This window comes from Prionailurus viverrinus, chromosome X (assembly GCF_022837055.1).
Source record: "Prionailurus viverrinus isolate Anna chromosome X, UM_Priviv_1.0, whole genome shotgun sequence".
In the NCBI taxonomy this organism is placed as follows: Eukaryota; Metazoa; Chordata; class Mammalia; order Carnivora; family Felidae; genus Prionailurus; species Prionailurus viverrinus.
The window spans coordinates 22,385,841-22,407,837 of record NC_062579.1 but is presented as its reverse complement, the minus strand read 5'-3'; the positions used below and the strand labels follow the sequence as shown (position 1 = coordinate 22,407,837).

Here is a 21,997-nt window from a genome sequence, read left to right as displayed (position 1 = left end):
TTTCAAATTTCACTTACTCTAATTGCATTTATTTACAGATGAGAAACCTAAACTAGTATGTAAGTAGTTAACAGGTGAAAATACATTTGAATATTAACAATTTTTTAAAATTTCTTCTAATGTTTATTTATTTTTGAGAGAGAGAGAGAGAGAGAGAGAGAGAGAAGGGGAGGGGCAAAGAGAAAGGGGCACAGAGGATGTGAAGTGGTCTCTGTGCTGTCTGTGTTGACAACAGAGAGCCACATGTGGGGCTTGAACTCACAAACTGTGAGAACACGACCTAAGCCAAGGTCGAACACTTAACCGACTGATTAAGTGTTCACCCAGGGGGGGCCCCTCAAGATGATCAATTTTTATGTGACTACAGAGTTGCCAGTGATAGGAGCCTACACAAGAAGATAGCCAACATGGGATTTTGTTGTGATACCTTTAATGTAGTCCTTAAGCTACTTTCAATACCGACATGTCTAAATGATATACACATATTGGTTCATTTGGGGAACATTAGAAATGTACCTGAAGGGGAAGAGAACATGTCACCCCAAAATGTGAGTGTGGATTATGTTGAGTTGAAGGCCATGAAGACCCAGCAGACTCAGAAACGACATTTACCTCTCCTTAGCCTAAAAGAATTGACAAAGGGGGCCTAGACCAGAAAGAGCTCTCCTACCTGACACAACTTATTAACAGGAAGATTTAACTGGCATGGCAGGACAAACATCTGACTACCAAATATCTACTCTTCTTATCTTCCTGTGAACTGCCTTCCTTCCCTTTGAAGCTCCAGGCCCCTAAATCATTCCTGAACTCAGGAAGGCATGTAAGCCTCAATTGGCCAACTGCCTTTGAGTCTCCTATTTCTGTGGGGCTCTGGGACGTATGAAATTAAATTTGGTTTTCTCCTTTGAATCAGTTTTCTGTCAATGTAATTATGAGACCAGCCAAAGAACCTAGAAAGGAAGAGGGGAAAACTTGACTGATACCCAAGCTGTTGTGAGTCATTGCCCTGAAAGTGTGGATGATAGTTTTCAAGTCCTACTCATTTTACATTACATACTAGAATTAGAATTCCAAATTGATTTAAGTGAGGCAATTTATGGGTCATTCTTTAAGCTCTGATAATAGTCTCTTCCAGTTTAGTTTCCATGAACTTGGCAGCCATTACTGGTCAGTACTCTGAACTGCAATTGCATACCTTAAGGAATTGTAATTTCTATTTTTCAGTTACAGGAACTAGTCATCTAAAATTTGGGGCGCCTGGGTGGCTCAGTCGGTTGAGCGTCCGACTTCGCTCAGGTCACGATCTCACGGTCCGTGAGTTCGAGCCCCGCATCAGGCTCTGTGCTGCAGCTCAGAGCCTGGAGCCTGCTTCAGATTCTGTGTCTCCCTCTCTCTCTGGCCCTCCCCCCGTTCATGCTCTGTCTCTCTCTGTCTCAAAAATAAATAAATGTTAAAAAAAAATTTTTTTTTAAATTATAAATCAATGGGGGCGCCTGGGTGGCTCAGGTGGTTAAGCGTCTGACTGCAGCTCAGGTCTTGATCTCATGGTTCCTGGGTTCGAGCCCCCAAAGGGGTTCCCCGTTGGTGGTGGCATGGAGCCTTTCTAATCCTCTGTTCCCCTCTCTCTCTCTGTCCCTCCCCCACTCATGGTCTCTGTCTCAAAAATAAAACTTAAAAAAAAAAACTTAAAAAAAAAATAAAAATATGCGTCAACTTTACAAACACTTAAAACCATAAAAACATCTCTAGGAAGAGAAAACAGTTCATTTCACTTTCAAGATTTGCAAACTGAGGTACAAAGACTCCAAACTCACAGAATCTGTAAGATCTGACAAATGGGTTAATAATGTACTATCAGTCACCCAGGGTTCCATATGTTCTTACAAGATTCTTTCACTGCAGCTTAAGGGCAATTAGTTTACAAACGACAAAAATGAAGAACAATGGCACAAAGAGACTTGCTTTAGGTCACATACAAGTAAAGAGTCAAAACCAAAACATTCTCCAGAAATAGTCTGTTTTTCCATCACAGTTCACAATTTCTTTTCAGTAAATCTTCATTCATATACATGGTAATGATTCTTGGGGGGTTTTGAAATTGACCTTTTTGCGTTTTCTTAAATATACCACTGGATTTTTTTGTGTGTGAAGTAAAAATAAAATCTGTTTTTTTTCCCTAAAAGTTTATTTATTTTTGAGAAAGAGAGAGAGGGAGACACAGAGTCCGAAGCCGGCTCCAGGCTCCAAGTTGTCGCGGGGCTCGAACGCACGAACCACAGAGCCTGACGCGGGGCTCAAACCCACGAACCGTGAGATCATGACCTGGGCCAAGGTCAGACACTTAACCGACTGAGCAACCCAGGTGCCCCTAAAATCTGTTTTAATAGTGTAGGGGCCAAGTACAGGCCACCCCAAAATGGACCTCTTTGGCATGAACATTATTTTGAGTTAAAAAGCAATCAAAACCCATCACATTCAGGAAAAGCTCTTTACCTCCCCCCTTGACTGCCTGCTGGTACCAGGAGGAGAGTTATTAACAGAGATTCCTCCTTAACTAAGATAAGAAACTTATCTGCATAACAGGGCAAGCTTTGCTTTCCAAACCTCTCCTTTCACCTTGCTGCTAATGGTCTTTCTCCCCTTTGTATCCTCAGACACCTACCCCCCCCCCCCTCCTTTAGCTCCTATAAATGTCAGGTTGCCTCACTGTCTTTGGAAGTTCATGTCTGTGTGGATTCCCCATTTTAAATATTAAATTTGATTTTTTTTCCTGTTTATCTGTCTCATGTCACTTTGATTCTTAGGCCGGCTAGAAGGACCTTGAAGGGTAGAGGAAATTCTTCCTCCCTAACAACAGCATTTAAATGTCCATTTTTAATTTAGAGAAATCAATCTCCAGATACATTCATCTTCATAGAACACATACTAATAATAGTAAATGGGCCCTAAAAGTAGAGACCAAAAACTAACATATTTCTTTTAGCTGGCAAATGTAGTCCTCGACACTCAAATCTAATATAGGTTTCCATGGTAATTTATTGGAAATCAACACATTTTTTCCTATTATATGGCCTGAGAGAGTAGTTAGCATTTTTTATGTGTCATGTCTAATTTCTCACTTTACTGACCTGGTTGTCAAAGTTCGATATACAGGAACTGCTTATTAGAAGTTATACCTTGCATTTTATGACCCAGTTGTGCCATTGCTCAACTGAGCACAAGAATTCACAGCCATAAAAATGCACAGCCATCTCCCTCTTCCCAGAAACGTTGCTTTCATGTCCCAGGATGGGGGCAGACACCCCTCTGGCAGCAGTGACTCAACTACTAAAGACACCTAACCCACGGCTTTGCCCACAGCTTTGCCCATACCTATTTGGTGAATGGGGATGATTTGTTGTTTTTTTCATACAGTGGCATTATATGAATCATCTCTAAGCAGCCTGCAGTGAATGAGATTTTGATCAGGATATGAAACATCGTCAGTCAACAGGTTGTTTTGACCTAGAAATAATGAGAACATCAAGGTGGTGCTGAGAAGGAAGAGGGAGTAGTGTGTTGGTGGGCAGTGGCTATGAATAAGTTATTGTGATTTTGATCTCTGTTCACATATACTTTAAATGGAATTATTGTTTTTTAAACTGCCTGTTTGTGTGTACTGTAAAGATTTTATAACACAAAGATCTGATGGCCAGTGGATTTCCTTTCAAGTTTACTTCTGATTTATAACCTCTATTACCTGCTAGAGACAGATGCCTGTTAAAATAAGTCGAACTTTTGAACATGTGGCTACTATTTACCCAAATTGTTCTTTGTCTGTTTCACAGTTTTATCATTGGCCAATCATATGTGGAGGTTCAATTCTTTTTTTTTTTTTTAAGTAGACTCCATCCCCAGTGTGGAGTCCAATGTGGGGCTTGAACTCACGACCCTGACATCAAGACCTGAGCCAAGATCAAGAGTCAGATGCTTAACTGACTGAGCCACCCAGGCGCCCTTCAATTCTTATACTATGTATGCCCCTCTTTACTGCACATAATCGAGATTTAGCTGAATACGAGTGTCCAAAACAGAAAATTCGTGTTATTTGCTGCCCCATCATATACCTTGTTCCTCCTTGGTAATTGCTACTTGCATCAAACGAACACTGTGTGTATAGCTTGTTTGCATAGGCTGAAATACATGTATATACGCACATACATGTTGTTAAGACATATTCCTAGGTAGATTCTCTCTTTACAAAAGGGATATATAAGAATCGTGTCCAACAATGAGGGCCCTTCTGGTTCAAGAGGTTAATTATTTAACACTTGAAGAGAGTGCCCTCTCAGACATCTCTCCAAGTGGCAAATGTGTTCTATAAAGCACAGTTTCATTGAATAGGTGAGGCAAGTAACCTCATTAAGAGTAGAGTGTGAGGGCAATGCACTAATGTTCAAATAGGTTCAAAGGTGTTGACCGTGTAAGAAGAATGAGGCAATTAGTTGGAATTAATCCCACTGACTGGCTGTCTTCCTTTTTCATTTCTCTCTCATGGAAACAGTGAACTCAAGAGAGCTAGTTGCTCTTTACCTGTAAGACGCTACCAAGTTTATTGGAGGACCTATTGTCTAGGCAAAGACCTTGGTAGGCCAAGTGCAGTCCACAGACCAGCAGCATCAACATCAATAAGGAACTTGTTTGAAATTCAAATCTTGAGTCCCACCCTGGACTAATGAATTCATACCACTTTTTAGCAAACTCTCTAGGTGATTTGTACGTACTATAAAGACTGCAATTCTCAGCAAGCCCTCTTGATTAACTACAGACCCTAAAAGTTAGAACCCGAAATAGACCAGACTGCTGACATCATGCTCTAACTGAAGCCCCTTGTTCTTATTTTGTATCACACTTTCTCGAGGCCTTGATGAAGGTGTTTTCCAGTGATCAGAACATTCCATCCACCAAGCCAGAAAAGCCCTGATAACAATGGAATGCATAGCAGACCACAACCACCAAGTCCTCTTCCCTGCCCATCATCATGGGCTGAACACATACTGACCCCCACCTATGATCACGTGCTCTCTGAGCGCTCTCTTGCATGCACTCCTTCTAAACTCTCCCTACAAAACTCTAGGCGACCATCTTCTTGGCAGAGAGTTCGTTTGTTAAGGTTTGAGCCAGCCACTTGCCTCAACTGCCGGCACCAAAGTAAATTTCTCTCTTTTTTCCAAACCCTCATCTCTTGAGTTATTGGCTTCTCTTGCAGTGAATTTATCCAAGTTTGTTCCACAAAAGCATTGGCAGACTCAGTCAGGAGATACGCTTTTGATTTGTCCAGCCCCCTTGGGATTCCTTAGGAAGGGGCAGTGGACTGGGTGGTGCCCCAGGGATCACCTACTCATTTCTTGAGTTAGTGGCTATGATGTTTCAATCAGTAGCACAGTAACAACAAAAAAAGACTGTGAAGGGCTGCTCTACAGACTTTAGTTGACTCTCAAGGAGTAGAAACACAAGGAACCTAATTTTTGTGAATTCCAATGGTATAAGAAACACCCAACTGTTAGGTGGGATGCAGCAGGAAGTTACTCAAATAAGAGAGCTAAAAGCTATCAGCAGAAGGGAGGAGGAGAAGGAACAAAAGCAGGGAAGGAATGTGTTTTGTTTTGCAAGGAGACACCCAACTGTGCCTTGCCAGGTGTGTCTCACCTGATGGCCTCTTATGGGAAGCAGTCTGAGCAGGATTGAAACTAAGGACATGTGCAGAAGCCCCCCGCCCCCCCCCCCCCCAAGCTGACCTGAAGTTCACTTCCATTCATTATAACACTAAGATCTCCTCCTGTGGGCAGTTTTTTTGGCCATTTTTTGAACACACGATGTATGCACTATCATGTTGACATGCTAGGTATGCACAATTGAGCCAAAATGTGCCAAGGTAAGCTTCCTGCTCCCACTCCCTAATACACCAAATAAAGGCTTTCTGTGCCAACTCCACAAGGAGGCAGTGCTTTGAGAGCTATCTCCCTGTCTCCTTACTTGTAACAAATAGCAAAAAGCTCTTTGCATTAGACATTTCCTTGGGTTGTGTTCAATTTGATGCACCCCAAGTGGCAAACTCTTGAGTTCAGTAGCACAACCACATTGGGTATAATCTTGAAGGTTTTTTAAGATGAAAATACCTGTTTTTCTGTCAGTCAGTGGTTCTCAACCGGTGGCAATTTTGTTACCTGGGGATATTTGGCCATATTTGGAAACAGTTTTAGTTGTCCAACTAGGGAAGGTAGTGTTGGCATCTAACGGGTGGAGGCTGGGGATGCTGTTAAACATTCTACAGTGCATATGACCGACCCCCACAGCAAAGAATTACCCAAGTCCAAACGGTCAGTCGTGGCAAGATTAAGAAACCCCCCTGCAGACAAAGTTTATATTACTCAGAATACATTTAATCATCCCACTCACATTTACAAGTGGGTTACGTATGTTGAGTAGTAGAACACGGAAATACAAGTTAAAGGTGTTGATCAAGAATTTAACAGTTAGCTGCAAAACAAGTGAAAATTTCAATAAGGCAGGTAAAGGACTTCCATTGACTAGGTCCACGTATAATTAAAGTGAGAGCTTTGGCCCTCATGATTAGTTCAACATGAATGATAAAAACTGAAGGTTTATCATTCTTGGTCCCAATACCGGCTTTGTCCAGGATCCACCCCCCCCACCCCCGCCCTTGATGTTTATTAACTGAGAAATAAGCTAATCATCCACAAACAGTGGTCCTTCTCTTTCCTAACAAAGATGCTGCTTGAATAGTCTAGTTCACACTAAAGCAAACTGAATGACTAAAATGAGGAAAAGGCAAGACTATACTACATAAAAAGTCTTCATCCTGTAGCCGATCAGGAAAAACTGGGATTGACAGAGTTCTGAAAAGATATTTCAGTGCTGAGGCAGAAATAAGTTGAATGTAATCTCACTTACCTCATATATTTTATGTCTAAGGAAATAGCTCCAAAGGTTAGTTTTCATGCCTGCAATTTTGGTGGTAAATAACCTTGCTGAAGTGTCCGTATCAAGAAACCCAAAGGTACAAAATCACCAGTATCGGACAATTTGTGCTACTGGTGTAATAGCCATCAAGTGTATTTTTTGTTTGGGCATTATTTATCAAGAAAAAAAAAAAGAAAGAATTGAGGTCAGCTGTTTAGATGTCCTACACAACTGAGGAGCAGAGAAGCAAGAAAAATGTTACAGGACATGAAACATTTTGACTGCAAAATGTCAGCTCTTCTCCAAGGAAAGAATGTGTTAAACATCATGGCTCTGATGTGGAGATGCTACAGCACCATGACTAAAGTTCCTTAACATGTGGGCACTGCAGAAGCAATGAAGGAGAAGAGAATATATCACCCCAAAATATGTCTTTTTGGCATATGGATTATTTTAGGCGGATTATTTTTAAGGAACTACAGACACAGGAGAAATTTTGAAAACCAAGAAGTTACCCTTTTGTAAAAGACATTTACTTGTATAAGGGAAATCTCCATTTGTATGGGCGTCTTAAGTCTAAAAACTCTTACCAATGGAGGAAGCAAAGACTTAAATATGCATAACAACCACACCCTTGATTACTGTGTTTCTCCTGGAAATTTTCCATTACTGGCTCTCCTATCCCCAGCGACTGACTTCTTTTGCCTTTCCCCAGAGATGGTATTTAAGGGAGCAGCTCAGGCCTTTTCAGGGAGCTGCTTGATTTTCCTGGATATCTCCCTTGCATAGAGGAGGTATACAAGTTATTAAACTTCCGTTTGTTTGTCTCCTGTTAATCTGGTTTCTTATTACAGGGAGGTCTCAGGCAAGAACCTAGAAGGGTAAAAGGAAAATTTTTTTCCTCCCTAGAGCAGTAACTCAGTAAAAGCAACTCTTGAGTGGACGCCTGTTCAGTTTTTAATGAGCCATTGTCTTTCTAGGGAGATGCCACCAGAAAGAGAGGTAGAAGGGTTTGATCTGGGCCAAGTTTGGCTGTGCCATATTGTGAAGTCAGTGATCAACGATGTCAAATGTTGAGCCCCAAGAGAGGCTTAAACAGTTCTGTGATCTCACTGTATCTCTCAGTAAATAAATACAGTAGATAAATACTAACAAGGATAAGGGCATATATTACAAAAAATGATTCATTACAAAAAGGGATAGAGTCTGCTGGGTCTAAATTCATCCGACTTTAAAACAACGTGTCCTAAATGATGTACATGTTAATTACATTACTAAAGATATTCTGGGGGCTAGGGAGTTTATTGAGCAAGTCTAATTTCTATTGATTACATTCTTTGGAGGGAGAGGGAAAGTGTATGTGTGCAAGAATTAAAATGGGCTTGCGAGGGAATAGAGAAAACCTACATGTTTATCATTATTAACTGGTGCTGGTCTCTCAGAGAGATAGTTTGCTAGCTCCCAAACTACTTCATGATGAATGGATTGCCATATTATTGTAATCAATGTATCTAAACATAATCATTCAGAACAGGATTGTTAATGAATATTGCCTTAATGTGACAGCTTCAAAGCTAAACATTTCCTAGAAGCACAATTCTATATTAGGAATGCTTAATATCAAAGTAATTTAAAAAGAAGATGGTGGCATTTCAAATTATATTGCCTCTTATTTCCTGTCCATTTAATTTTATGAGTGCCAGCCACATAGTAGGCTCTTAATAATTATCATTCAATGCCTGAATAAATGAAAGAAGCTCTCCTTTAGGACAGCGCAAACTAAATAAATTTATTATAAGGTAAAATATAGACTCAATGGGGCTGGAGCTAAGGCTGGCCATTTTAATACAAGACAAATTAGATTTTAAAATGAGATTTGCAGGAGTTTTTAATGGAACATATTATTCTGCGTCCTAAATTACTCAGAATATCATGTAGTGGGAGCAGAGAAATCACGTAATAGCTGCTCACATTTATTGGGTGATAAATATGTGTCAGACACTGTGATACCTGTTGGCACATACTAGTTTATTTAATCTTCATAGCTCCTCTATATGGTAGGTACTATAATTATTCCCATCTTATGGAAGAGAAATTTGAGGCTCACAGAGATTAAGTGATTTACCCAAGATAGTGGGGCCAGATGCTTGGTTCCTGGACCTGTTTTGAAAATGTAAGCAGCACTATAGTTGGTATTAGTTGCATTATCAGCTCCACGTTCTGTTTTGTTCCCTATTGGCTTATGTTTCATGCCCACCTCTTAACCTCATGCATGATCAGTCATTAACTTTGTCCTTTTTTATCCCTGTGCTCTGACCGTAGAAATCTAATAGGGACTGTCACGGTAACATTTGTTTTGAGGTATCTGATTGTACCCCCCAAATAGTGTGTCATTGTCAGAAAGAATCCTTACCTCTAGGTTGTTTCAAGGCCCTCCCTCTCAAGAAACCCCTCTCCCTCCCCTCACATATTTACCGCCTTCCCCAAACACATATAAACTGTAGCTAGGCTTCACTGGGCCAGGAAACTTTGGGAATGACTCCAGCCTTCTCCATGGGCTGTCTTTCTCATAATAAGGCTTTCTTTGCTTCAAAACCAGTGTCTCGGGGTGCCTGGGTGGCTCAGTCTGTTGAGTGATGGACTCTTGGTTTTGGCTCAGGTCATGATATCATGGTCCTGGGATGGAGCCCCATGTTAGGCTCCATGCTGAGTACAGACCCTGCTTGGGACTCTCTCCCTCTCACTCTTCCCCCGTTTGCACATGTGTTCTCTCTCTCTCTCTCTCTCTCTCTCTCTCTCTCTCTCTCTTTCTCCCTCTCTCTCTCAAAAATAAGTAAATAAACTTTTGGAAAAAAACAACTAAAAACAAAAAACAAAATCAGTATCCCAGACATTGGCTTACTGAGCATTGGGTGCATGGACACGATTAAGTTCAGTAACAGTAACACAGTAAACACAGAGTTGTGTTTTGAATACACAACATTGCTGCAGAGTCTATACCTTTAACCATTAAACCACTTTGTTCCATACAGTAAACACGTCAGCACTGTGAGGCCATCCAGAGTTTTGGTATGGACAAGAAACACAGTGAAGAAGTAATTTAGGACTGCCTGATGGGTGCAAGAGCGGCTTGGCCTGAGGCCACAGTACAGGGCTGCTCTGAAGAATCCTTTGCGTCAGGGAATTGGAAAACAAAGATGGAGGGAATAGTTAAGGATGGGATTTGGGAAGGAAGCTAAAAAGGTGAAGGCCAGTGTTGGATGCATGCCAAAGTCAGGCAGCAGCAATTAGAAACCTAAGCAAAAGCATCAGGGTAAGAGATTCAGAGACTGAAACATGAAATTCACTCACATATGGGCAACAGTGGGAATAAGAAATAACATAGAAACGAATGTGCCAACTTTGTGCTTTGGTTCTTTCTCAAGCATGCTTGTCAGGTCAGGGACTAGAGTGAACACAATATTGTCCCATGGCCCTTTATCTCTTGTTCACTGCATAATCTAGTTCTTTGTAGAGTATGTGAAATATATCTACGAATATCTGACGTGATCTCAACTGTCTGTCCAAGTACCTTCCCTGGCTAAAGGAATCAACAATTTTGAATATTCCCATAGAAACTTTTTCTTTCTTTCTTTCTTTCTTTCTTTCTTTCTTTCTTTCGTTCTTTCTTATGTGCTTTCTTTCTTTCTAAGATTTTATTTTTTTAAAGTAATCTCTACATCAAACATGGGGATCGAACCCACAAACGTGAAATGCAGTTGCACGCTGTAGTGACTGAATCAGCTAGGCACCCCTCATAGAAAGTTTTGCTTTTTTTAAATTTTTTTCTTTTTTATTAAAAAAATTTGTTTTTAACCTTTTTATTTATTTTTGAAGGAGAGAGAGAGAGAGACAGAGCATGAACGGGGGAGGAACAGAGAAAGAGGGAGACACAGAACTCGAGGCAGGCTCCAGGCTCTAAGCTGTCAGCACAGAGCCTGATGCGGGGCTCGAACTCACGAACTGTGAGATCATGAGGTGAGCTGAAGTCGGATGCCCAACCGACTGAGCCACGCAGGAGCCCCCATAGAAAGTTTTTCTATGGTCAAATTTCCTAGCAAATATTCACCCAGTTTTTGTGGAATTAAGATTTTTTTTAAGATAAAAGTCTGGTCTACAATCTAGCCTAGTTCAATCCTAACTGAATTCTTTACTGTAGTATTCTCTTAGCATTAAAAATGACACATTTGAGGGACGCCTCAGTGGCTCAGTTGGTTGAGCGTCCAACTTCGGCTCAGGTCATGATCCAATAATTCATGGGTTCGAGCACCGCATTGGGCTCTGTGCTGCTTTGGCATGAGGGTGATTTTGAACTAAATGCAATCAAGACACAGCAGTCTCAAGAAAACTGTTTACCTCTCCCTTAACTACCTAAATGAAATTAGATAAGGGGCCTGGCTCAGAAAGAAATCTAGTACCTGAGATAACTTTGTGCCTGAAAGACCTGACTATACAGTAGAGGTATAGTCAAACATCAGCTTATTGTCCTATGAATTACCCTCCTCCCCTCTGAAGCCCCAGACCGCTGCCCCATTCCTTAGCTCAGGATGGCAGATAAGCCATGAGATTGTCCCTGAATCTCTTATCTCTGGGGCTCCCATATGTACGGAATTAAATTGGTTTTTCTCCTGTTAATCTGTCTTATGTCAATTTAATTATTAGATGAGCCAAAGAACCTAGAATGGAAGACAGGAAAGGTTTTCTATCCTAATACACACCACCCATTGGCGGGCTCTGACAACATTTTTATTATTTCAACAATACTGAACAAAAGGTAATGGTGGCAGAAAAAATGCTTCAGTTACTTGCACGGAGGTGTGGCCTGGCAAGGGTACCTGTCAAAAAACCTGATAATGGTGGTTTGCAAGCTCTGTATTCATCAAATGGTTTAACACATGTCTTTAGGGAGGTTTTAAAATCAAAGGCTTGGAAGGCCAATAAGTTAAGGGATTTATGAATAAATGGCAGAAAAATATGATTAATAGTGACAGCTTCCAGTTCCTTCTCTGAGCTTTTAGTCTTCTGAGTAATACGGCAACTCATCTGAGAATTCCCTAATTGCTAGCATGACAATAATCTGACTCCTTCAGGGACGCCGTGGTCCAAGACCAAAACTATAGACTTGCATGTGCTGTGCCTTGACCTTCTGAACCTTGCCAGGCGGGGAACTTGCAGTCGTGCCACATGTAAACCAAAGTCCTTTCTTTTTCACAAGGATGAGTGGGATAGAACATTCCCCATGATCATAAGCCTCTCAAGGGCAGGAAACTGCATGCCTTGCTGCCTTGGTGAACTGATGACTCAATTGCTGCTGCTCCCTTAAAAGGAAGGCACAAGCTAACTTTAAAAGGGACTTTTGGAGTACATGACCTTGAAGAACAAACACGTTTTTTGCTTCTTAATGCTTTTGTTTTACTAAAACCAAAATGCTTGCAGTATATATACATATTTGAAAACTGTTGTGCATTTAAGTATGAACGACCGCTCCAACATTGGCCACAATTTTCTTCTCCGTGTCTAGGGAACCAGACAGTATCAGGAAAGTTTTTCAAACAATTTCCTTGATTCTTCAATCATTTATTTTTGTAGTTCTGGAAGCTTTTGTAGCTATGGGCAACTTAACCTTAGGCCACAAATGCTAAAAATAGCCCGGGGGTATTTGACCCTTCCTGGTTGTGTGCCTCCTCAGATACAATTCATTTTCCTTCTTTTCTCCTTATGATCCTGTAGGGGCCAAGGGCAGGCCACCCCAAGATGGGCCACTTTGGCATGAAGATTATTCTGAGCTGAAGGTAACTGAAACCCTATGGGCTCAAGAAAAACTTTTGTCCTTCCCTTAACTACAGACAAGACTGGAAATTAGTGGTCCTTCCCTAAATAAGGGTTATTAGCAGAGATTTTTTTTTTTTAATTTATTTGTGACAGAGAGTACATGAGCAGGGAAAGGCAGAGACAGAGGGAGAGAGAGAGAATCCTAAGCAGGCTCCACACTGTCAGTGCAGAGCCTGTCAGGAGGCTCAAGCTCATGAGCTGTGAGATTATGACCTAACCTGAAATCAAGACTGCGAATAGCTGAAATCAAGAATTGAATGCTCAACCCACTGAGCCACCCAGGCATCCCTAGCAGAGATAAATTTTCCCTGAGTGATCCATCTGTATGGTGGGGCAAACACCTAATTACCAAACATCTGTTCTTCCTCTTACCATCCTGTGAAATGCATTCCTTTCCTCCAGAGTCCCTGACCCCTACCCTCTTCTCCTTAGTTCAGGATGACATATATACCTCATTTTTCTTATCTTCAGAATTTCCATGTCTGTGTCGATCCCCCATATATACACTATTAAATTCGATTTTCTCCTGTTAATCTGTCTCAAGTCAATTTGATTCTTAATTCAGCTAGCAGGACCCTTGAAGGGGTTATCTCTGCTAACTATCTCTTGCTCTCTGACGATCAATACTTAACTGTTACTCCTACCTTGTCCTAAAAGAAATATGTGTTGTCCAAGCCAACAGATTTTTTTTAAGTTTATTTATTTATTTTAAGAGAGAGAGAGAGAGAGCACAAGTGAGGGAGGGACAGAGAGAGAAGGAGAGAGGGAACCCCAAGCCAAAACCAAAGAGTTGGGTGCTTGGGGCTCCTGGGTGGCTCAGTCAGTTAAGTGTCCAACTTTGGCTCAGGTCATGATCTCACATTTGCGAGTTCAAGCCCTGCATTGGGCTCTGTGCTGACAGCCTGAAGCCTGCTTCAGATTCTGTGTCTCCCTCTTTCTGTGCCCCTCCCCAGCTTGTGTGTGTGTTTTTTTTCTCTCTTTATCTCAAAGATAAGTAAAAAGAAAAAAACATTAAAACATTTTTAAAAATATAGTTGGATGCTTAACCAACTGAGCCACCCAGGTGCCCTAAGTCAACAGATTTTTCTAGGTGCCCCATATCTTCTCTCTTCTTGAGAAATAATTCAGACTCTAATTAGAGCATATTCAAGGGAGTGAACAGGATGGTCAAAGTATTATATCCACAGAAAAGAAAAAGAAATTAAAAAAAAAAAAAACTAAACAAGTTGAATCCAGGGAAGTAAAGGCCCAGGAGGATCATGGTGATAGTAAACAAACTTTTGAAGGGCTGTTTGGGAGAAGAGAGATTAAAAGTGTAGAACTCGGGTCAAGGGGCAGACAGTGAAACAGGGATGCTTTCTAACAGGTTTTTCTAGAGATAGATCCTGACTTCCTTCAGAGGGAATGTGATCCAGTATAAGCTGACAGATCCCTTAGGAAAATGTTACGGAGTGGTTCAGTTACACAACATTTAAGTTGCTTCCAACCCTGGAAAGCTATTTCCGTCCTTTTATAGGCATAACATTCCTATTCTCAATTCCTTCATGTGAAGCTATAGAAAGAAAGGAACAATCATTGCTACCTGCTCCTTACCTTTCCCCTCCACTCACATCCTCCAAAGGTAGACTATTTTAATATTGCAGTAAGCTGACAACAGAAGTGTCTGTTTTAATATCTTTCAGTAACATTATTCAAAGGGAATCTATTGCCCGATGAAGTGGGGGGAACAGTCTTCAAGGTTCTCTTTCTTTTTCAACCTCAAAGAGTCTAGGATTAAACATGTGCTTTGAAATTAAAATCATTATGAATTTGCTGAGTAAGAAAACATCAAGTGTACTCACTCCCCAAACTGGAAAGTTTTCACTTAGCATAATGTACAAAAAAACCCATATTTCTCTTGTAATATACATGAAAAATTTCTGCAGTGAAGGCATGGTTCTAAGTTTACAACGGTCTTGTTAAAAAAGAAAAAAAAAACACAAAAACAAAAACAACAAGCCCCCAGTGGAGTTATCTGCCTCCCTGCCCAACAGCAAAGCAAGACTTAATTATGGTTGGGACCTATCTCGGAAATGTGACCTTTGATTCATTTATTTTTTTGTTTATTTTTTAAAAGTTTATTCCTTTTTGAGAGAGAGAGATTGTGAGTAGGGGAGGGGCGAGTAAGAGGCAGACAGAGGATCTGTGCTGCCAGTAGAGAGCCCGATGCGGGACTTGAATTCATGAAGCATGAGATCATGACCTTGAGATCATGCCCTGAGCTGAAGTCAATGCCTAACCCACAGAACCATCCAGCGCCCCAGGAATGTTACCTTTTAAAAGCCAATTTGAAATGACTTGATTAGCACAGGGGAGGTCATCTGCATGATAAAAAGCCCGGCCTTTCCCAGTCTCCCACCTACCTAGGGAAGCCATCCTGGCTTGAAACAATACTTTTCTTTCTTTTGTTAATAATTTCTTGCCCCACCCTCCTTCTTATAAAAGCCTTCCATTTTGTGCAGCTCCTCAGCTCTGCCCCATTCATGGGTCATTTAATAAAGCCAATTAGATCTTCACATTTACTCAGCTGAATTTTGTTTTTCAACAGGCTCTAATTGGAAACAATTCAATCTATATTTATGCATGTTTTAATCCTGTGACTAAGGGTTGTTGCAGAATCACATTTAGTGCAGCAGATATCTTACTTGATCACAACCTGTTTTACTTAAATTATTAATAGTAATAATTGAATAATTCATTAATGAGTAATTAAGGAATTCCTATTAACCCTGAGAAGATATTACACATGTGAAAGCTCTCCAATGCAGAAAACAATGTCGTGATTCTTACACCAAAGAAGGAACCTTCAAACAGAGAACATAATGTGACTTAAAATTATGCCCGTTATTTTTTTCTTGGTTTGCCTCCTTGTAACAATAATAAGCAGCATTTAACTTCACTTCTCTCGTGTACAGGTTTTGTGCCAAGCTCTTCACGTTTCTTGTCTTTTTTCATCCTTAAAACACACTGAAGAGTTGCTACCATTGTTGACCACAGGCTGGCGAGGATCAGGAAACTGAGGCTTAGGAAAGTGAGATATCACCCACAAGGTTCTAGATTTGGTGGTAAAGCCCAGCAAGGAATCGATGTTTGACTCTAGATCCTGAGCTAGTCACCCTCCCACTGTGTTATCTGCCATGATGGCCCTAATGCTAGTGTGATTGTTTTATTTAGGACAAACTGAGGTAGAAAAGCACACCTTTTTTCTTTTTGGTTCCAATTCTTTCCCTCTCTTTTCTAGTTTCAGGACTACTCAAGCTTAGAAGGTGACACTCACCCCGTTTGTGAAGGAGAACACTGGCATGCCGACGCCCGTTTCCATTTTCAACGTAACAGGAGTAATTTCCCAAGTCACCTTCTTCTACAGAGTCCACGATTAATGAGATGGAAACTTCCTGTTCCCCAAGATGCTCCTTGAGAATTCTAAAATATAAAGCAAAACGAAACAAAAAACCCCACACAAACATACACAAGACGTGAAAAAGAAAAAAAAATTTAGATGAATCTGAATGTGCTGGGAAAATACCTACAGCATCTATGCTTGAAATCTGGCTAGGGATTGACGCTATCTTAATTAAATTATATCATGCCCTTTTCCTCTTCACTTCTAATGAGGAAGCTTGTTTTTGGACATGCTAATGAAGTTGCAGTTAATTATCTCTCATAGCAGGACAATCACACTGTCATGATAAAGAGGTGAGAAGGACCTTGAAGAAAAGTTTACACATTGCTCTCCCTCTAAGAAATATGATATGCTAAAGGTGAGAGAAGCAATTCTAATGTCTTATGCTGGAGGACTAATTATAGATCAGGTTAGTGTTTTTTTCTTCTTTAAAGGAAGAAGAGAACATTTCTGAGCTATTTTGACATTTCGTTCGAAAGCTCCAGCCTGGCATTTTTTAAAAAATGATACATACAAGTCAATTGACGATTTTAAAAGAAATGCGAAAGTATAAACCTACAGGCTAAGTATTCTGATGAAGTGTTTAATTCTGACACTAAAACTAACGGTAAGCACTAACCTCATTTGTCAAAGATTTTCATAATCTTTCAGAGCAAATAGAAAACTTCAAAGCAAGGCTCCCTTTCCCTGCTTCCAATGTCCTCTGCTCTGTTTGGTGACTCATGTCTGTACATTACTTCCTAATGTTGATTTAAAGAAAAATACCTTTCTGGAATCTTTCTTGAGCACCCATAGAAAGAGAGAGGGGAAAAGTTAGGAGGTTTATTGTCCTTCCTTAACTTTAACATTTCAAAATATGTGGGTAAAAGATAATAGTGAAGTTGTAAATATGAAAAATGGCAGAGGAACAGTTTAGTACATATTGGAGAATTGCCCATCTGGGCATCTCAGAACCCAAGTGGAGTACAATATTCTTGTGTATTTGTTGCCGGGAAGAAGATCCCAATAGAAATAACCCTATATGACAGTTTTATACGTTTTTGTTTTCTACTGAAAAACTTTTTCACTTATACCTTTGATCAAGTTTTGAAAGTCTTTGCATTTAAGAAGAGGAAACTTGGTTTACATGCCCACATATACCCAGAAGACGCGACCTTTAGATGGGAGAGTGTTTACACATGATCAGCATTTTGACTCACTTGTAACTTAATTACTATTTATGTGCCTGCTTACTTATACCATGATTAAAAATGAGTATCTATGTCCAAGCATAATTTTAGTCATAATTGAATACTTACTTGGAAGTAAATGAACAAATAAATACTTTTAAAAAAGAGGTTTAAGCATTCTGCCCTCAAAATAGATGGTATTTTTTAATGGTTATTCTTTATCATTCCCACTAGAGTAATATTTAGACCTTAAAGTCGGACTAAAAAAGACAATGAAAATATTTTGTGTATCCTTTATCATCCCTATCAAGTGTTGTAGAGCCTGCTTAATGGCTAAGATATGTAAAAAACATATAAAAGGAAATGACAAAGATTGTGTTTGGTTGAGTCAAAACTTCCTCGTGACAATTAAAAAAGAGCTCTTACAAACAAAAGGCATAATATCATATCAATATCATATCACATCAATATCATATTCCACATTTGATGGTATTTTGGTCTGTCTCATACTCAGTATATTCTTAAGTGAAAAACTTTTTTTTTATTTCCTTTAAATTCTCTGCAAATGGCATCCGTGTTCTGCAATTCCATAGTCAGTCTCGTAATAGTGTCATTGCCATTAAATGTTGAGATATTTGTCTTATGATAGTAACCCCCACCCCCAAATAGCAAAAACCCATTTATTTTCCTTTAGCTCACTTTCTGTTCACTAACAGAGCTAATGTTAACTTGACTGTACAAGTTCAAAGAAAAAAAATATTTTACCTAATGTCACTTTCCCAAACTCGATTTTCATCCAGATCTTCAATAAACTTCTCTCCTTTCATCCAGTAAATTAAAGGACTGACATCTCCACTGTACCCAAAGAAAGCTCTGCAGGTTAGATTAGCTGAGTCGCCTGCAGAGAGAAGAGATGGAAATGTGTTATAAAACTATTTGTACACTCTTATTTTAGGCAAACTGGCAGGTAAAATTTTAATCACTTCATTGATTTAATGAAACATTAACTTAAAATGTTTTCTCAGGTATTTTTAATCTTTGTCAAATGTATAGAATATGTGCTTTTGACAGCTTGTTTAACGAAATGGGAGTTATAAGATTTTGAAGAAGACTGGTTGGCGATTTTATAGAAGGTTCTCCCAGTTAGGCTTGCCCCATGTTTTTTATACGATTAGATTGAGGTTATGAATTGTTGAGAATGATACCAGAGAGGTGATGTGCCCTTCTCAAAGCATGGTATCAGAGGGTACATAATATTAGTAATTACAAGATTTTACAGGGCAGGTGGAAGGGGGTGGGAAATAGAAAGGAAACAAAATCTTTGGATGGGAAAGAAAAGGAACTGCAAATCCAGAATCCCCTAAAAATGTTATTAAAATATTATCACTATATATGGAATAATGTTTTAATTAAGGAAACCGACACATGCTCAGGTAGAAAAGCACATTAAAAAACAAATGAACAACTCATGAGAATAAATACTTGGGATTTTTATTAGATGTAAAATCAATGATGCAACTGCAGAGATTAGTTTCGTTCAACATGCTACTCAGGAGACACCATTGTAATGATCAGTGCAGATTGGTTGACTACTTAATAAGGTAAGTGGAGGTCTCTGACTAAAAGGTGGAAGTGAATATAATGCCTGCAAAAGGAAGGTGTATTTCCAGACAGGTTATGCCATTTTGCAAATACTTGGATTTAAGGCCTTAGCCAGCATCAGAGAACCGAAATATTCCAGTACACATGAGTTAGAAGATCCTGTTGCCTCTAAGTGGAACCAGAAAATGCACGACAAGATAGGGATCTGTAAGGGCTTATTCCAACTTGAATTGGGGCAAGGGAACTCTTAGGGTATATAGAGTGCCAAGGGCAGACTGCCACAAGATGGGCTACTTTGGCATAATGATTATTTTATTCTATTTTATTTTATTATAATTTTACTTTAGTATTTTTTTAATTTTCTTTTTTCTTAATGTTTATTATTTTTTGAGAGAGAGAGAGAGCAAGCAGGGAAGGGGCAGAGAGAGGGAGACACAGAATTGGAAGCAGAGAGCTCTCAGCACAGAATTATTTTACTATTTTTTTAATGTTTATTTTTGAGAGCAAGTGAGCAAGAGAGAGAGAGTAAGCACGGAAGGGACAGAGAGAGAGGCAGACACATACTCTGAAGCAGGCTCCAGGCTCCAAGCTGTCAGCACAGAGCCCTATGTGGGGCTTGAACCGACGAGCCATGAGATCATGACCTGAGCTGAAGTCGGAAGCTCAACCAACTGAGCCACCCAGGCGCCCCAGCATACTGGTTATTTTAAATAAAAGTTACTTAAGAGACAGACTGTACAAGAAACACATCCAGACAGTCTTCTGTCTCCCTGAAAGCAGGAAATAAGTATCCCCTGTGAAAGGTATTCTCCCTGTACCAAAAGGAAAAAAGACATCCTTATCACCAAAGGGAATTTAGAGCTGAGAAGGCTGAGAAAACAATCGTTGTTGTTTTTACCAATGTACAAGTGCAGTCCAAATTCTGTTTGGAATTCCTTACTAATGGAAACTCTCAAAGTTTTTTTGGTCCTGTCAATTCCTCAGAGATTTATTGCCTCTTTGAAAAGTAAAAAACAAACAAACAAACAAACCAAAACCAAAACCAAAAAAACAACTGCCTGCCTTAGTCATTTCTTTAGGAATCAATTTCATTATTGGGCCTTTGTGTGCACATAATAAAACTTTGACTTTTTTCTCCTGTAAATCTGTCTCACATCAATTCTTAGTCCAGCTGGAAGAGCTTGAATGGTAAAGGAAGAATTTTTCCTTCCCCTTAGGTATTACAAGAAGGGCTGAAAACTAGGCCCCAGCAACACATTTGTTGGCATGTGAAGCAAGCAAACTTTCTTGTCTTCATAAATTTTTGAGAAGATTCTAAAGGATCCTGACAACTAAATGCCTTTAAAGTGCAAGGAAGGAGGATCCTAAAGACTGGAAACCTCAGAGTTATGAGTTAATAGTGAACATAGTCGGAAATTGTGCTTATGAGTGATTGCTTGAGTATACCTACTTGCAAATGACATATTTGATAAAGGGTTAGTATCCAAAATATATAAAGAACTTATAAAACTCAACACCCCCCAAAACAAATAATCCAATTAAAGAATGGACAGAAGACATGGATAGACATTTTTCCAAAGAAGACAGACAGATGGCCAACAGACAGATAAAAGGATGCTCAACATCACTCATCATCAGGGAATACAAATCAAAACTACAATGAGATATCACCTCACACCTGTCAGAATGGCTAAAATTAACAACACAAGAAACAACAGGTGTTGGCAAGGATGTGGAAAAAGAGGAACTCTGTTGCACTATTGGTGGGAATGCAAACTGGTGCAGGCACTCTGGAAAACAATATGGAGGTTCTTCAAAAAGTTAAAATGGAACTATCAGCAATTGTACTACTAGATATTTCCCCAATGGATAAAAAAATATTAATTCGAAGGGATACATGCACCCTGATATGTGTGTGTGGTATATATGTACATATACACACACAGTGGAATATTACTCAGCCATAGAAAGAATGAACTCTTGCCATTTACAATGACATGGATAGAGCTAGAGAGTATTATGCTAAATGAAATAAGTCAGTCAGAAAAAGACAACTACCATATGATTTCACTCATATGAGAGAGAGAGATTGGGAAGTTGCCAGCTGCTTCTGAATGCAATCGGGATAGAGTCAACCTGAGCAGAGCTCTGTTCTGTGAAGAGATTTTTGAGTGGTTTCTCTTAATTATACCTACTTGTGTGGCTGAACAAAAGGCACCATACCCCTTCTCATGCATAGCTATGCTAGGAGGAAAGGACAGCAAGAGTGCCCCTGGGAAGTCAGTCCGGAAGGAAGTGCCAGCTGAAGTCTGGCTCACACCTGAGACTACCCAATTGCCTACGGGTTGGGGAGGAAAACTGTGTCCACCCAGTAAGTACTTTTCTTTTGAGAAATGACAACTAATCACATGAGTGCCAGAGAACTGTGACTTTGGATCCCAAGTATGTATTACCTGTGTGTGAAAGCATGATTAAAGGACTACTGTCCCTCCCTGTTATGTTGAATAAGAACCAAGAGTTGATGGAAATTCATGGGTCAGGGTGGGATCTAGGGAGAGATGATGCACTTCTACCCAAAAGGGCAGAAAGAAATTAAGAAGGGCAGATAGGAAAATAGAAATTAGGAGATTTAGGGAATTATGTAGTTAGGAAATAGGAATTAAGAAATTCAAAACAATACGACTGTGTTTACACCTTGGGCGGATGAAGCAGGACACGTCAGTTACATAACAGGTTTTTAGCATGTGAATTTTAGAAGCCGTCCATCCGTGATTCATTTCACATTCTCATGCTTTTTAATGTTATATTCTTTGCTTTAAATTTTCTTCATTTCCACTTCTTCCAAAAGAATGACTTGGCTTTTCTAGAAATAGTCTTTCTGTCTTTTCTTCTCCCATAGCCCTTGGGACATATGTCTGTACTTTATCATAACATATTCCTTACAATACTT

At 39.7% G+C, this 21,997-nt stretch overlaps 1 protein-coding gene across 1 annotated transcript in view; it reads right to left on the bottom strand.

Annotated features, from left to right (window-relative positions):
* The window catches only part of IL1RAPL1 (interleukin 1 receptor accessory protein like 1), a 678,538-nt gene that overhangs the window by 28,867 nt on the left and 627,674 nt on the right, over nucleotides 1-21,997 (bottom strand). Inside the window, exons 7-8 of the mRNA XM_047843240.1 lie at nucleotides 18,211-18,343; nucleotides 16,151-16,296 (exon numbers count right to left, since the gene is read on the bottom strand). Coding sequence (XP_047699196.1) covers nucleotides 16,151-16,296; nucleotides 18,211-18,343 — 279 coding nt within the window. The remainder of the gene's footprint in view (nucleotides 1-16,150; nucleotides 16,297-18,210; nucleotides 18,344-21,997) is intronic.